The 15,839-nt window shown below is 35.3% G+C and overlaps 1 protein-coding gene across 3 annotated transcripts in view; it reads left to right on the forward strand.

The window, feature by feature from the left end:
* The window catches only part of RAP1B (RAP1B, member of RAS oncogene family), a 46,672-nt gene extending 35,535 nt beyond the window's left edge, over window positions 1–11,137 (forward strand). For all 3 annotated transcript variants that reach the window (XM_040233406.1, XM_040233407.1, XM_040233408.1), the window contains exons 2-8: window positions 523–604; window positions 1,626–1,694; window positions 2,906–2,962; window positions 3,947–4,087; window positions 6,070–6,213; window positions 6,860–6,976; window positions 9,087–11,137. In XM_040233406.1, the coding sequence (XP_040089340.1) occupies window positions 548–604; window positions 1,626–1,694; window positions 2,906–2,962; window positions 3,947–4,087; window positions 6,070–6,213; window positions 6,860–6,946 (555 nt within the window). In that variant the 5' untranslated portion in view covers window positions 523–547 and the 3' untranslated portion in view covers window positions 6,947–6,976; window positions 9,087–11,137. The remainder of the gene's footprint in view (window positions 1–522; window positions 605–1,625; window positions 1,695–2,905; window positions 2,963–3,946; window positions 4,088–6,069; window positions 6,214–6,859; window positions 6,977–9,086) is intronic.
* The last annotated feature ends 4,702 nt before the right edge of the window (window positions 11,138–15,839 follow it).

Here is a 15,839-nt window from a genome sequence, read left to right on the forward strand (position 1 = left end):
TGAAGCTTTATGTACAAAAACAGGGAGTTGGATTTGTTTGCAAATCCCTCCTCTATACTCTTCATCTTTACCAGAAAGTTAGCTCAGTTGAGGGCAGGAATTTTATTTGCTGTTCATTGGGGATATCCTTGTACTTAGTAGACCTCAACTACTTGTGATTCAGGATTACAGGTGGTTCAGAAAAGGAGATAACATGTTTGTCACTGCCATCTTTTAGCCAATAGAATGCCCCTTAATGCAGTTTTTCAGTCCTCTCCCCCTGTTTTTCTTGATAGAGTATTTTATAGTAACTGAATATAGGGTAGGACTAAGAATCATGTCTAGAATTCTGCAGTTTCTTTCTTCTGATGTTTTATAAAGAGCCCTACCAGTAGCATTATTTAGTAAGTTTGTTTATGAAGTGCTCCATCTTAGTATGGTATAGTAGTCATTTTAAATAAATGCTTGACTGTTTTGTTTATAGAAGAAGCACATGAATGCAGAGATATTACTTAAGAATTTTTTTTTTTTTTTCTTAATAAGGTACTAGCTTTTACAAGTTTGCACCATGCGTGAGTATAAGCTAGTCGTTCTTGGCTCGGGAGGCGTTGGAAAATCTGCTCTGGTAAGACATTCTCACTGTACCCAAGCTGTTCACACTTAAGACATGTTCTTTTTCTGTTGAGTGTTAGGTTTTGCTTATTTTTTTGTTAAGGTGAAATCTCATTGATTAGAAGTAATATAATATTTTTTCTTGTAATTTAGACAACTTTTAGTTGTATCTGGGTAGATCATATTCTCTCTGGAACATGGGTTCCAGACCAGAATACAGTTTGGACTTAAGCCCAGTTTGGACTTGAGCACATACAAGTCTATGTCTGTCTGCATTTCAGAGCAAGACAGAAATAAATTTTGGTCCATTTCATTGTGAGTTGGCTTAAAAAATATAAGTTTTATGTTATAACAATTAAATAACTATATTTTTTAAACTTTTTTCAAAATTTACCTTTGACTGTCCCACCATGTTTTTTATATCAAGAAATAGTAAAGTTAGAAAGAAGACACAACTTGACAATGGTAGGTAGGAAGGGGAGAAACTTAGGGGAAATACCTTGGTGAATGGTTCAGAGTTTAGCAAAGCCCCACCTCAAGATAGACTGACCATCTTACTTTGCCACTTGTTTGTCACATAAACACCCAGCACAGAATTTGACTTACTTGGATCAAACTGAGAAGTTTGTACAATGGAGTATGAACTGTGTTTTCATTTGTAAACATATTCAAAGTGATGGGGAGGCATTGTGAGTGTGCACATAATGTGTGTTCACCAAATAATTAGCCACTTTCTAACTAAAATTCACATTTAAGCCCTAAAACTGAAATAGGAACCATTTAACAATTTTTAAATATATGAGCTCTAAATTTAGACCTACCCAATAAGGAACTAACTTACTTATGATTATTAATTTTTAAAAAAATCTTTCTGAGGTAATTTTCCCACCAAATACTTACGTTCGAAGGTAGTTGTGGTTATTTTTTTTTTTTAATCAGTGGTATAACTACTTATGTGAAATTAATATTTTTGAATGTGCAGACTTGGATTTTTCTTTTTGGGGGAGTATAATGGTATGTTAATTTTTTTTCAGACTGTACAGTTTGTTCAAGGAATTTTTGTTGAAAAATATGATCCTACGATAGAAGATTCTTATAGGAAGGTATGTTACTTTAGAAGGCTTTTGCTTTCAATTTTACTGTAAACATAATTATTTTTAGCTTAATATTAAATGTTGTCTATAGAGTATAGGATGAGGAGCAGAGTTAATTTATAAAATTAGTGGGGAGAACTCATATCTGATTATTTCCTGGCATTGCATGTTTACCATCTTACAAGAATCTTAATCACTCTTGCTTTATCTCTCTTTCTTGCTCACAAAGAATTTTAAGTTTACACTGACCCCCAAGTTGTAATTTGTTACAATTTGACTTTAGAGTTGAGACATCCACTTCAGGTGGGTAGTTCCATGTTTCTCCCCCTCTTTCTGCCCACCAAAGACTGAATGACTCTCAGGCTCCCTGCTTTTTATATAAAAATGTAAGTACAAAAGTCTCCCTAACCTTCCTATTTACAACTCCTTGAGAAAGTTCCACTGCTCATAATAGTAGAAAAGTTTATTGTTCATTTCTGTAACACGTGACAATAAAAGTTAATATGCAGACATTTTTAATTTAGAAGGGAGAGAATTTCCCGCCACTTTAAAGCAGCCAGCCTGGCCCTTGCTGCGGTTGCAGACACTGTTTCCATTCCTCTTCTGTGTCCACAGTCTGCCAAAACTAGAAACCCTTTCTGGACCCCAGCTCTGAGGCAGCATTACTCTTTTTTCTGCATCTGTATCTTTTTTTCCTAGGAAATGTTAGGTTTAAAGGGTAACAGGGATATATAATTTATTTGATAGCTCTCCTTCCTTGCTACCAAAAATTTTGTTCCAATATAGTGAAGGGGATGTAGTTATAAGCAAAAGGAAAGTATATCTAAAGTATGGCAGAATTGATAAAGATAGTTACTTCTGACATTATTGGAACTATTACTGCATTAAATAAAAATTTTTTGAACTGATTTGAAATTACTTTCTCTGCAGAATTAAGTGCTGAGTGATTCACATTGAGATTGGAGCTTGTATATCTTGTAGATATCTTTATATTAAATTGAGAACTCATGGCTTTTACACTTAGTGCAGTTTGAGGGTCAGTAGACGTTAGTTATCCAGCTATTTTTTTCTCCTGTTTCGTTAAAGCATGTATTACTTGAGATTAGTATCAAAGTTGCTATAATCTGTGTCTGTTTTAAATATCATATTAATATTATGCATATTGAAGTAGTCTTATATACAGAAAAAGAAATGAAGATCTACCTTAATTTCCCCCCTAGCAAGTTGAAGTTGATGCACAGCAGTGTATGCTTGAAATCTTGGATACTGCAGGAACGGTATGTAAAACACTACCAAAGTATATGCACAACTTGTGCAGTATTGACCTTATAAATGCTAGTATACTTATAGACAAACATTATTTAAAAGAAAGGCTTGCATTAAAACTTTTTTTTTTAATTAATTAATTTATTTATTTTTAATTTTTACTTTACAATTCTGTATTGGTTTTGGCATAGATTGACATGAATCCACCACAGGTGTACATGCATTCCCAAATGCATTAAATCTTAAAGCTGTCTTCCTTATCCTCTTGAATTATTTTCTTGTGTGCATGGGTTATTTACTGAAGAAATAAGTAGAAAATTTGTATGAAAATTTTCATAGCTTCACTAGTACTTTTAAAGAAAGTTAGGCTATATTTCCATATATTAAATTATGTGGGAAATACCTGAGATTCCTCAGTGACTGTGTGAAGTATTTTGAATAGTATCTTTCATCCTTCAATATATTTACAGAACAGCTAGATCTGATGGTATCTGAAGGTGAAGGGAAGATTTACTCTGGATGTGTGGTATTCATTCATCTAATGTTTGAGTACCTGATATGTGTCGTGGCTTGTGTTCTTACACTCAGAAGCTTACAGTCTAGCGAAGGAGGAAGTGTGGGAAAATGGCACCATGTAGGTAACTTGCTGGTGGATCTTGGAGAGCTGGAGCATTGTGAGCTAGCTGTGAGTAACGGTGATTCGATTTGGGTGCCTTCCATATGGTGGCTTGAAAAGCTGCCTTCAAGCATCATTTGAAGATGGGACATTTCCACCTCAGTGCATTTACTGCATATAAATCTGCTCTGGTGTATTATTTTTAAATAAAACACTTATTTCTTGAAATACCAATTTTTCAAATAGCCACGGACTATTTTAAGAGATGTTACATAACACTACTACATTCTTCTTTGAGTTCTAATTATAGACTTTGAAAATTGTCAAATTAACTGTCAAAACATTTTTTTTTTTTAATGATTCTTTCTTTCAACTGTAGGAACAATTCACAGCAATGAGGGATTTGTACATGAAAAATGGACAAGGCTTTGCATTAGTTTATTCCATCACAGCGCAGTCCACATTTAATGATTTACAAGATCTGAGAGAACAGATTCTTCGAGTTAAAGACACGGATGATGTAAGCTGGCTTCATAATAACTACATTTTCTTTCAAACACTTATTGTAGTGATATCCAATTTAAAAGTTTGAATTTAAATCCAATTTAAACTTCATCTATTTTGAGGAGTTTGTTTTTCAAAAGCTTTTTCTTTGAAAGCGAAAAACATACCTTTAACACAGTATAAAATGTAAAAAGTGAGAAATACTTTCCTCCTGTGTAAAATAAAATTTATACCCTTCCTGTTTTTCTCCCTTCATATTTTTGAATCTTGCGTTTGGTGGAGAAGGGGGCAGATATTACTAGAGCAGATCATGTTCTGGTAGATTTAAGAGCCTTTTTAATAGGAATCAGAACAACACATGAACACATCTCAAGCAATTATGACAGAAGGAGCAAGAAAGCCAACAAATATATTCAATTCTAATATTAAGTAACATGCCCCTTCCAGGTACACCATAATGGAGTTTAACCCTGTAGGAAACTACAAAAGGATTTTTTAAATTCCTCGTCATGTTATGTATATAAATTCATCTTGCATCAGAATCACCTGCAAAGCTAGTTAAAACAGATTGCTAGGTCCCACTCTGAGAGTTTCTGATTCAGTAGGTCTGGAATAGGGCTCAGAAATTTGCATTTCTAACATATTTCCAGATGGTATTGGTGCTGCTGGTCTGGGCATCACACTTTTAAGAACCACTGTACTATGTATAGTTTAATTATAGCAAATATTTCGAGAGCTTGAGAGCGCCTATTAGAAATATCCTCATTTCCTCGCCTTCTGAAGCAGGACGCCTTTGGGGGCAACCTTAACATACTTAGGGCTTCCCTGGTGGCTCAGACGGTAAAGCGTCTGTCTACAATGCGGGAGACCTGGGTTTGATCCCTGGGTCAGGAAGATTCCCTGGAGAAGGAAATGGCAACACACTCCAGTACTCTTGCCTGGAAAATCCCATGGACGGAGGAGCTTGATGCAGGCTACTGTCCATGGGGTTGCAAAGAGTCGAGTATGACTAAGAGACTTCATTTTCTTTCTTTTCTTTCTTTAACATACATAAAGCAGCTTTAGTTGGTAAAGCTGTTTACCAGTGTCTCTGGTAACTACTATAGGTTTTCTATCAGTTACATTAAACAGGTATTTATTGGTATAATACTATATATCTGTTCCTTAAAAAACCACAAATCTTGATTTTCTAGTTTGGATTTTTTCCAAAACTTCTTTAGAGAGCCAATCTCTAAAGGATTAATAGGAGTTTTACAGAATAAGGATTATTTTTCCTGTAGTGTCCAAAAACATGATTCATATGGTCCAGATTTTTAGTAAATTAAGGTGATTTTAATTTTTGGCTTTTAATATAGACTATATGAAAAGCTAAAAATTCTACCTTGAATTTTATTTACCTTCTAAATTTCTCCTTTTTTTGTTATGAAATTGAGAATGACTTATTTGATAAATACTTGTTAAGAAACCAGAAAATCTGAAATTTATTTATGTCCCTTGGAGAAACACTTTAAAATTTTGGAATATGTTGACTTTTTATGATATTTCCTTTTGCATTTTCTTTTTAAAAAGGTTTTGTGTTTTCTTACTATAGTTGCTATAATTACTATAATTAGTTCATTGTGAGGAACTTCCCTGGCAGTCCAGTGATTATGTCTGTGCTTCCACTGCAAGGGCATGGCTTCAGTCCCTGAACAGGGAGCTAAGATCCTGCATGCTGCTCAGGATGCCTAAAATAAAATTCTGTTTTGATACAGTTTTCATGTTTTTTCCTCCCTCTTTTATAAGTAGATCATAGCTAGTTTTCTAAAAAATTTATGTGACAAGTTCTTAAGTTAATTGCTAATGCTTTTATATTTAACTGTCAGTTTTAGCACACCTTATTAATTTAGTGTTTTTCTCTGGCATAAAATAAAAACTAATCCTTAATAGTTGACTCTTAGAATTTTGATTTGAATTTATGTAGCATATTTGTTTACTTACTTGTTTTTACCCATTTAGGTTCCAATGATTCTGGTTGGTAATAAGTGCGACTTGGAAGATGAAAGAGTTGTAGGAAAGGAACAAGGTCAAAATCTAGCACGACAGTGGAACAACTGTGCATTCTTAGAATCCTCTGCAAAATCAAAAATAAATGTTAATGAGGTATGGTGTAATAGAACTCTTGATTTGAAATTTAGCATTCAGAATTAATGGAAAATAATGAGTGTGTATTAACACAACCCCAAGTTAATTAAATATGTTAATTAGCATGCTAACAAGCAATAATACTATTTGAGCCTCTTTATTAAACACTGGTAGTACAGTAGAATTTATCATAAAATGAAATAAGATTAGATGGAAAAGAACAGGGGTGGGGAAGACAGATTTAATCTTCAGATGTATGAACAATGTTACATAAAAGATGAAGACAAATTCAAGAAGGCATGAATGGCTCTTGCCTTAACGGAACTTAAAATTATGTTGTAGAATAAGAATACATAGAGTCAAAGAAGAGTAAAGGATTGTTCTCTCTGGATGATGGTAAATGTTCTGACTAAACTAAGGTTTCTGCAGCTACTCAATATTTACTTTAAGGAGAATGATGTTAGCCCTCCCAAAAAATAAACAGAAAAGCACTTGACAATTACAAGAATACCTGGTTTTACTCTCGTTCCTTAAATGAACAGAATATTTGCTTTCTGGAGAAGAGTTATGGAAAGTTCAATTTTTTCATTGTACTCTTTCACTTGTAGTTTGGAGGGGGGGCTTTCCCTGCAATTTAAAATAAAAAATTAATAAATGTTTGCAGATCTTTTATGACCTAGTGCGACAAATTAACAGAAAAACTCCAGTGCCTGGGAAGGCTCGCAAAAAGTCATCATGTCAGCTGCTTTAATATACTAAATGCATTGTAGCTCTGAGCCAGGTATGTTAATTTATCCTTTCTTCTGTTTTGTTTGTTTCCTCTAATTTTTAACCTCAACTTTATTAAAGGTCAAAAAAGCAAGTATAGAGTTTTCTGTTGTAGAAAACAAATGGTTACTTCTTACGAGTTAATATGATATCCTAGTAATTGAAATAATTATTTCACTTACATATGATCATAAGAAATAAGCTATTCCACATAAGTATTCTAAATGAGTTTATCCAGTATATACTCACGACTCAGTGGGTCACTGGTTTGTGCTGACAACATAGTGATGATCAAAACCAATCTTCACTGCTTTCCTCTTTGTTGCCTTAAGCTAATAAAGGTCTAGTGTAAAAGTCAGACAAACCATTGCAAAATATTATAAATGTTGTTGGCGGAATAAATGCAGCATGGTACTGATAATTAAAACCCCTGACATCATGTAGCAGACAAAGTACTGCCTATATATTAGTTGAATTCTCAGAACAATTCTCTGTGGCAGAATTATAATAATTCCCATATTACAGATGAGTGAACTGAGGCACAGAAAGATTGTTCAATCCCTATAGTTAGTGAATAGCAGAGTCAGAATTGAATCTAATAATCTGAGTACATGGCTCAGAATTTGAACTCTGAACTGATTGCCAAAGTCCATAATTAGTCACTGTGCTATTATGGATACTATCAAAAGTATTTAATTGGGGCACCAAACCAGTCAGATGTGAACTATGGATTCAGGGAAAGTCTCAGAGTTAGAGCATCTAAGTTGAAATCTGATGGATAAGTAGAAATTAGAGGGTAGGAAGTTCCTGGGCAGAGAGAACCATGGATACAACCTTGAGATGAGACCGCAAAGGAAAATTGAGCAAACATCACTATAACATAGTTTTTGAAAACAGTTATATCAAATGAGTTAATACTTTCAAAGCAGTTAGTTCAGTACCTGGCACGTGGTAAACCCTCATCTGTTAGCTGCTGTTTGCCAAGTATCATTAAGCCATATTTTTCTACTGTATTCTTACCCTTGGGAACTTTGGACTAGCTCTGCTTCTTCCCATGTTAAATGACCCTGTACAACCATAGTACTCTGATTCTGTAGTTTTCTAGAGTTTTGTCCCTACTCTCCACTTACGACTTAGTGCTTAGAGATACAACTTTTCATTTTTTATATCCTCTCCTTTCCAACCACTTGCCCATTCTTAATAGCACACTTGTGCCTGAGCTCACACTGCCATCTCTCCTTTCTAGTTTGCTCCATTCAGTCTGCTAAGATTTAGAAAACTTAGGAAACTCGTTCAGTCTCTAAGCGAGGGCTTAAAGTACAAAGCATTTGTGGAAATTATTTCATCAGCCATGTCTATATTAACATTCTGGAGCAAGTCTGATTCCCAGAAAACCAATATAAAAAGGAAGCATTTTTTTAGCCCAGGCGTATGTACAGAAAATCATCCAAAGTAAATAAATAAATGACAGACTGATGAATTCTGATTCTACCCTTTTAAGTTTAGTTAGATAAGATTTTAGTGTAATAACAGCCTTTTCTGACATTTCTCTTTAAGTAGGATCTGTTTTATAGAATTAAAAATATATATAACTGTCAACTGTAGAGAGCCTTCATGAAATAAATTTATTTTATTGACTTCTCTACACCAGCTTTTTAGCCACTTACTGTAAGAGTAGGGAAGAAAAGTCTTGGAAAGCTTGGTTAGATGTGCATTCTGTACTCATGATGTAATTCTAGGATTATAAACACTCTTACAGACCAGCCATTTTGGTAGTATTGCTGCCTGTTTGATTCTAGTCAAGTCGACTTGATGTAAAATTTTAATATGGGGTTTTGTTTTTGTTTTTAGTTTTCCTGCTTTTAATCTTTGGGAGGTAATACAAAGAAATTTGCATTCAAGTACATTCAGCTTTCACTTGAGTGGCTTTCAGGAAGGCAGCAGAATATGTCTACCTGCGCTTTGCTGTGAATCATAGTACATGGTCATAATGTAATGATGAGGATAGGAAGCTGTATTATATTTATTTCTGACACTTTAGCACTGTTGTATTAATATGTCCTTTTGATCTTTAGTGTGCTGTTTACAACCTGTGTTTTCAGTTAATTTTCTCCTTTTGACAGGTCTGAAGAACTGTTGCCCAATTCAACAGTGCCAGCATTCCAACTTTGTTAAACCTACCAACATCTTAAATGGACTTTCTGTGGTGGTACCCTTTAAGAGGCGGATGAAAACTACTACATCAGTTTGCACATTCTAATCACTTTCCAGTATCACAGAGAGATTTTTACTTATATAATAGTCCTAGAGTATGCAGCTGGTAAAACCAGAGGCTACAATCCAGTATTACTGCTAAGAGACATTTTTCATCCACCAATGTTGTACATGTATGAAAATGGTGTACTGTATACTTAAACACACCCCATACTTTGTATTGGAGAGTACAATAATGTAAATCCTAAAAGCACCACTATTTTAGCATAATAAAAGAAAGTCCAAAGAGCTCCTATATAGACTACTCCAGATAACTGCTTCTTTGATACTTGTAGCTTATTGTAATTTTTTTTAAGAAATTCAAGGTCATTATCATTGTATTGTACAAATAAGCGCTTTGATTAACACAGCTATATAGTTTAATTTTTAAAAAACCTGTGGAGACAGTGATCTTGTCTTTAAAATATGATAGTCCTTTCGGTATAATGTCTTAGATTAAAGACGTTGCCTTTAATATCTGTTGGGAAGGAAATGTCCAGACTTTTCAAATCTTTTATTATATGTTTCCTTTTTTGTTTACATAGGGAACAATGTTTATAGTTGTGTGTACAGTGGGGGTCTACAACAAGAAGTGTATATTTTCAAACAATTTTTTAATGATTTAACAATTTTTGTAAATCATTTTCAGGCTTCTGCAGCTGTAGATTCTCACTGTGAATCCCCTGCTTGCTCATGCATAAGTGTATTTGCAATACCAAATATACAGGTTTAGTATTTTTGCCTGTTAGTGATTGTTTCCCATGTGTAACGTTTTGGTTGAGATGTTAAATGGTGGAAGAGTACTGTGGATGTGAATGTGGGAAGTAATTTTAATCATGTGTAATTGGTCACAAGGCCTAAGTTGCAGTAACTATTGCTGTTTTATTTAACAATGCCTTGTTGCTTTGTATGCATTAACGTTTGGGTGTAAAGATTGTGTGTCTATCCAACAGGGAGCCACAGTATTTAAATTGACCAACCTAATGTTACAACTACTTTTGAGGTGGCCAAATGTAAACTAAAAGCCTTAATTAAAGTGGTGCAATTTTGTATAACTTAGCATCAGTAGTTCAATAAATTTGGATTGCCATGCAAGGGCTTGCATTATAATTACTTGCCACTTGAATGTGTTTTGTGTAATGTTTAACAGTGCTAGTTAAATAAATATGGGTTTAACTTCTTTTTAAAATGTGATAGGTGCATTTTGCATAGTGTGGTTTCATAATTTAATGTTTGGGCAAGCCAGACTCATTTATTAACTACAGAAATGATGAGAGAAAAATGTCAGATATTTTTCTTAGTATTGTTTGAATATCCACATAACCATCTTTTGAATTTTTCCTTTGGAAAGAGTTCTGTAAATCAAGCAATATTACTTACGAACGTATGCCTTCTGGGTAGTGTTCAGTAGCTCTTTGAGGTATAGGAGGAAGAATTGAAAATACTTCAGCAGGTGTTACACTTACAGATTTTTTTAAACTAGAGGATGCAATTACACTTATGGTCATAAAAATCTTTTAATCAAGTGGATTCAAGTACTACTTTTTATATAATGGGTCTTTGTCTCAGATGTGCTGTAATTCCGTTCTTTTTTGAAATCTGTAAATGAATCTTAAACTTTCTCAAAATATTTTCCAGCCACTGGAGAATATCAGCAGTTAATTAGTAATACCATCTAATTTAGGGATGTCTGTTAATCCCTTAGATACTTGGTATTTGAATGAGACATTTAGAAGCTTTTATTTTAAAAAGAAAGAAATCTTATTCCTTACCTATTTAACTCAGAGTTCCATGTATTTAAAGGTTCAATGTATCTAAAGAAAAAAATGTTGTTCTCTCAGAAATCCCACTTAACCCACTTGTTTTGGCAGAATTGTTTTTATTTATAGTCGTTGGGAGAAAATTAAATCTGAAAAAAGTGGCATTGTGGAGCATTGAAATCACTTCAATTTGTTATGTCCTGTTATATCTCTTTGGTCCTTTTGGGGGGCACCACCATTAATTCAGGTATCTTAATAAATGTTTGTTGCCTACCAGCTATGTGCCAGGCTGAATTCTAGGCTCTTAAAAACAGATAAATAGTCAACAGATAAACTTAAGTAATTTCTATTTCTTCGGATAGAACAGCAACCAAGATCAACTTAGAACCCTGCCCTCCTAGAATTTATACTCCATTTAGGGTTTTTCAGCCTCAGCACTCTAAATGCTGTGTGCTAGATAATGAGTTTTCCTCTCATATTATGGAATTTTTAGCACCATCTCTAAACTCTACCCACTGAATGTAATACCACCCTCAAGTTGAAACAATCAGAATTATCTCCAGATATTGCCAGGTGTCCTTAAGTTAGATTCAGGGAAGAGGGAGAGGGGTATTGAAGGGCAAGATTGCCTCAGTTGAGAACTGTCGATCTGATGGGAACCAGTACATTAATTATAGATAAGGGTTAGGGATACAGAGTGGACGGTTTACTATAGTGAATAAGAACATGGGCTCTGGAACCATATTTCCTGGATTTCTAATCCCTGCTCTGCCACCTCCTAGCATGTAAGCCTGGGTAGGTTCCTCAGTTGCTTTATCTGTAAAACGGACTGTTAGTAACATCTATTTCATAGGCTTTAAAGGGGCTTCCCAGGTGGTGCTAGTGGTAAAAACCCTGCAACATAAGAGATGCGGGTTCGATCCCTGGGTTGGGAAGATCCCCTGGAGAAGGACATGGCAACCCACTCCAGTATTCTTACCTGGAGAAACCCATGGACAGAGGAGCCTGGTGGGCCACAGTCCATGGGTTCACAGTCAGACACAACTGAGGCGACTTAGCATGCATGCAGAGAGAGAGTGAAGTACTTGGCCAGTGTCATCCTCCAGGTCAGTATTTGTGGTGTTTCTTATTTTGTATCTTGCTAACAGAAATAGAGCTGGGGTTTGGCAAATGCACCATTTGTCTCCCATACAAAATAACTGCAGCTTAGGAATGCAAATCATGGATTTTTCTGGTGCTTAAATGGTGGTGGTGGGGGGGGTTACTAAAATAAGTCAAAAAATTCGAGTTCTTTTTCATGTCCCCAAGGATACTTGGAGAAAGGTTTAAGTTTTTGGAGAAAACAGTGGTATTTCACTTTTTTCTGAAAAGTGTAAAAACCCTGTTTTAACTTTCATGTTGATTCAGCTCTTTTTCTTAAATGTATAGTCTTTACCACATGTGGATATTATGAGAAGGAAGTTTTAAGATCTCTATTTATGAAAATGTTTCCTTTTTTGAAGTCATCTCATCTTTAGATGTGGGGCAGCAAACTTAGAATCAGTACTTTTTACTGCAACATAGTTTATTCTGGTTTATCTGTTTTCATTTAATTTAATCCTCATCTATTATTCTGCCTCTTTAAATCACGAAGTGTAGAGTTTGTTAGTATTTTATAATTAATACTCCTATGACCTTGTCTTAGAAATCAGTGTTTGCAGTTTTATCTCTCAAACTAACAATGAGCCTTAAATTGTGACTTATAAGACTCAAAAAATTTTAATCTATTCTGTAATTTGTTATAGTACATCTATACATCTGGTATTTTATGACTGCATGAGGGAAGTGAAATAGATTGAAAATAGAACTAAACTTCTGTTCCTTTAACTGACCATTAAAAGAAGAATGTATGAGTCCTTGTTATGATATTGATGATAATTGTCAAATCTCTAAACCTATTAATGGAACAACTAAGTTTGTAGGCTTAACATTAGTTTATCTTTGAAAGGTAGAGATAAAATACTGCTAAATAGGTCAGTTTTCTAAATGCCGCAGAAGCATTCCATATGTTGCACATACTCTGAACTTGGTCCCTTAAAACCCTTTGGGTCACCTATAGATTACTGACCTTACAAATGATTTATTTTTTCCAAAATTAGGGCTATCTATGCAAATTTTGTATCAAAAGCATCAACAAACACATTTGGTATATTTACTATGTTCCAAGCATGGTTTACTATGCTAGCGTGGATAGAGCAGGGATGTTCTGCCCTCACAGAGCCTAGATTCTACTGGGGGAGGGGGAGTCATCAAATGAGCAAAGGTCAGTTGGTAATCTATTCAACTATCTCAGAACTTTCATTTGGGACAATTGAATGATTTAGGAAAGTATAGTATCATTTAATATGTATAAAGGTTTTATCATTTATTGGCAGAATTGTCTGAACGGGTATAGAGAGAATTTTTACTGTTCTTTTGTAGTGTTACAAAACAGTAAACCTGATTTTTCACCTTACAAAAGCAGGTTAAACTTAGTTTAACCTGATCTTCCTTATACAATGTCTTCAATGCAAAATTATCCATATTTAGTGTTTTGAGTCAGAACACAGGTTTTTTTCCTGAAAACTAAATAATGCAGATTCTACAAAATTTGAATATGAATAATGTATTCAGTTACATCAAAAGGTTACAGGAGTTTTCAAAAGCCTTCAGTGTTTTTGTCATCTGTCATTATTACTCATTCAAATTTCTATTTATAGTGTGTTATTATGTCCCCTGGGAGAACTAAGTTCATAATGGGAAATTCTGTTACTGTCAAACTTCTGAATAAGAAAGGTGCTGTGCTTGGAGGAGAGCGGAGTAGCAAAAAGTAAATGAGAGAATAAACCCAGTCCCTGTTGCCAAGGTTCTTAATGTTTCAGTGGTGAGGAAGGCCAGTCAGAATAAGCAAAAATCCACTACCTCATTTCTAACCACAGAGTTCATGCTCCATTATCCATACTAATCCAAGTGACTAACAGTAAAAAAAAAAAAATTGTATTTTGCTTTAAAATGTATGGACTATTGATTTATATTTCTCTTTTATTCAGGTCAGTGTTAATTAGATTCTCAGAGCAGATCAACCAGTGATGGAAAATTAGACAGAAAGAAATGTGTCTTTACATACTGGAAATGGAAAAGATAAAGTAGGTACAGTACAGAGTGGGTAATTACTAGAGAGCCGCTCTGCTGTTCTAAATGGGAGTAAAGGAAAGCAGTGTATTTTTTTCAAACTTAATTGAAGGAAAATCACCTCACAGTATTAATATTGTGTTGGCCTCTGCCATATATCAACATGAGTCAGCCATAGGTGTATATGTCCTCTCCCTTTTTAATGTCCCTCCCACGCCTTACCCCTCTAGGTTTTTAGAGTCCCAGTTTAAATCCCTGAGTCGTACAGCAGATTCTCATTGGTTATCTGTTTTACACATGGTGGTATATATCCTTCCATGACTCTCTTCATTCAGCCCACCCTTCTGCTAGCTCATGTCCATAAGTCTGTTCTCTATGTCTGCATCGCCATTTTTGCCCTGTAAATAGGTTCATCAGTACCATCTTTCCAGATTCTATATATATACATTAATACACAATATTTGTTTTTCTCATTCTGATTCAGTTCAGTCACTCAGTCGTGTCCGACTCTTTGTGACCCCATGGACTGCAGCACGCGAGGCCTCCCTGTTTATCACCAACTCCCAGAGTTTATTCAAGCTCATGTCCATTGAGTTGGTAATGCCATCCAACCATCTCATCCTCTGTCGTCCCCTTCTCTTCCCACCTTCAATCTTGCCCTGCGTCAGGGCCTGAATGAGTCAGTTCTTCACATTAGATGGCCAACATATTGGAGTTTCCACTTCAGCATGAGTCCTTCCAATGAATATTCAGGACTGACTTCTTTTATGATTGACTGGTTGGATCTCCTTGCAGTCCAAGGGACTGTCAAGAGTCTTCTCCAACACCACAGTTCAAAAGCATCAGTTTTTTGGCGCTCAGCTTTCTTTATAGTCAAACTCTCACATGCATACATGACAACTGGAAAAACCATAGCCTTGACTAGATGGACCTTTGTTGGCAAAGTAATGTCTCTGCTTTTGAATATACTATCTAGGTTGGTCATAACTTTTCTTCCAAGGAGCACGCGTCTTAATTTCATGGCTGCAGTCACCATCTGCAGTGATTTTGGAGCCCAAGAAAATAAAGTGTGTCACTTTTGCCACTGCTTCCCCATGTATTTGCCATGAAGTGATGGGATCAGATGCCATGATCTTAGTTTCCTGAATGTTGAGCTTTAAGCCAACTTTTTCACTCTCCTCTTTCACTTTCATCAAGAGGCTCGTTCTTCTTTGCTTTTCTGTCATAAGGGTGGTGTCATCTGCATTTCTGAGGTTATTAATATTTCTTGCAGAAATCTTGATTCCAGCTTGTGCTTCATCCAGCCCAGCGTTTTTCATGATGTACTCTGCATAGAAGTTAAATAAGCAAGGTGACAATATACAGCCTTGACGTACTCCTTTTCCTATTTGGAAGCAGTCTGTTGTTCCATGTCCAGTTCTAACTGTTGCTTCCTGGCCTGCATACAGGTTTCTCAGGAGGCAGGTCAGGTCATCTGCTAGTCCCATCTCTTGAAGAATTTTCCACAGTTTGTTGTGCACACATTCAAAGGCTTTGGCATAGTCAATAAAGGAGAAGTAGGTATTTTTCTGGAGCTCTCTTTTTCGATGATCCAGCGGATGTTGGCTAGTTGATCTCTGGTTCCTCTGCCTTTTCTAAATCCAGCTTGAACATCTGGAAGTTCACGGTTCACGTACTGTTGGTGCCTGGCTCGGAGAATTTTAAGTATTATTT

Source organism: Oryx dammah, unplaced genomic scaffold (assembly GCF_014754425.2).
Source record: "Oryx dammah isolate SB20612 unplaced genomic scaffold, SCBI_Odam_1.1 HiC_scaffold_29, whole genome shotgun sequence".
In the NCBI taxonomy this organism is placed as follows: domain Eukaryota; kingdom Metazoa; phylum Chordata; class Mammalia; order Artiodactyla; family Bovidae; genus Oryx; species Oryx dammah.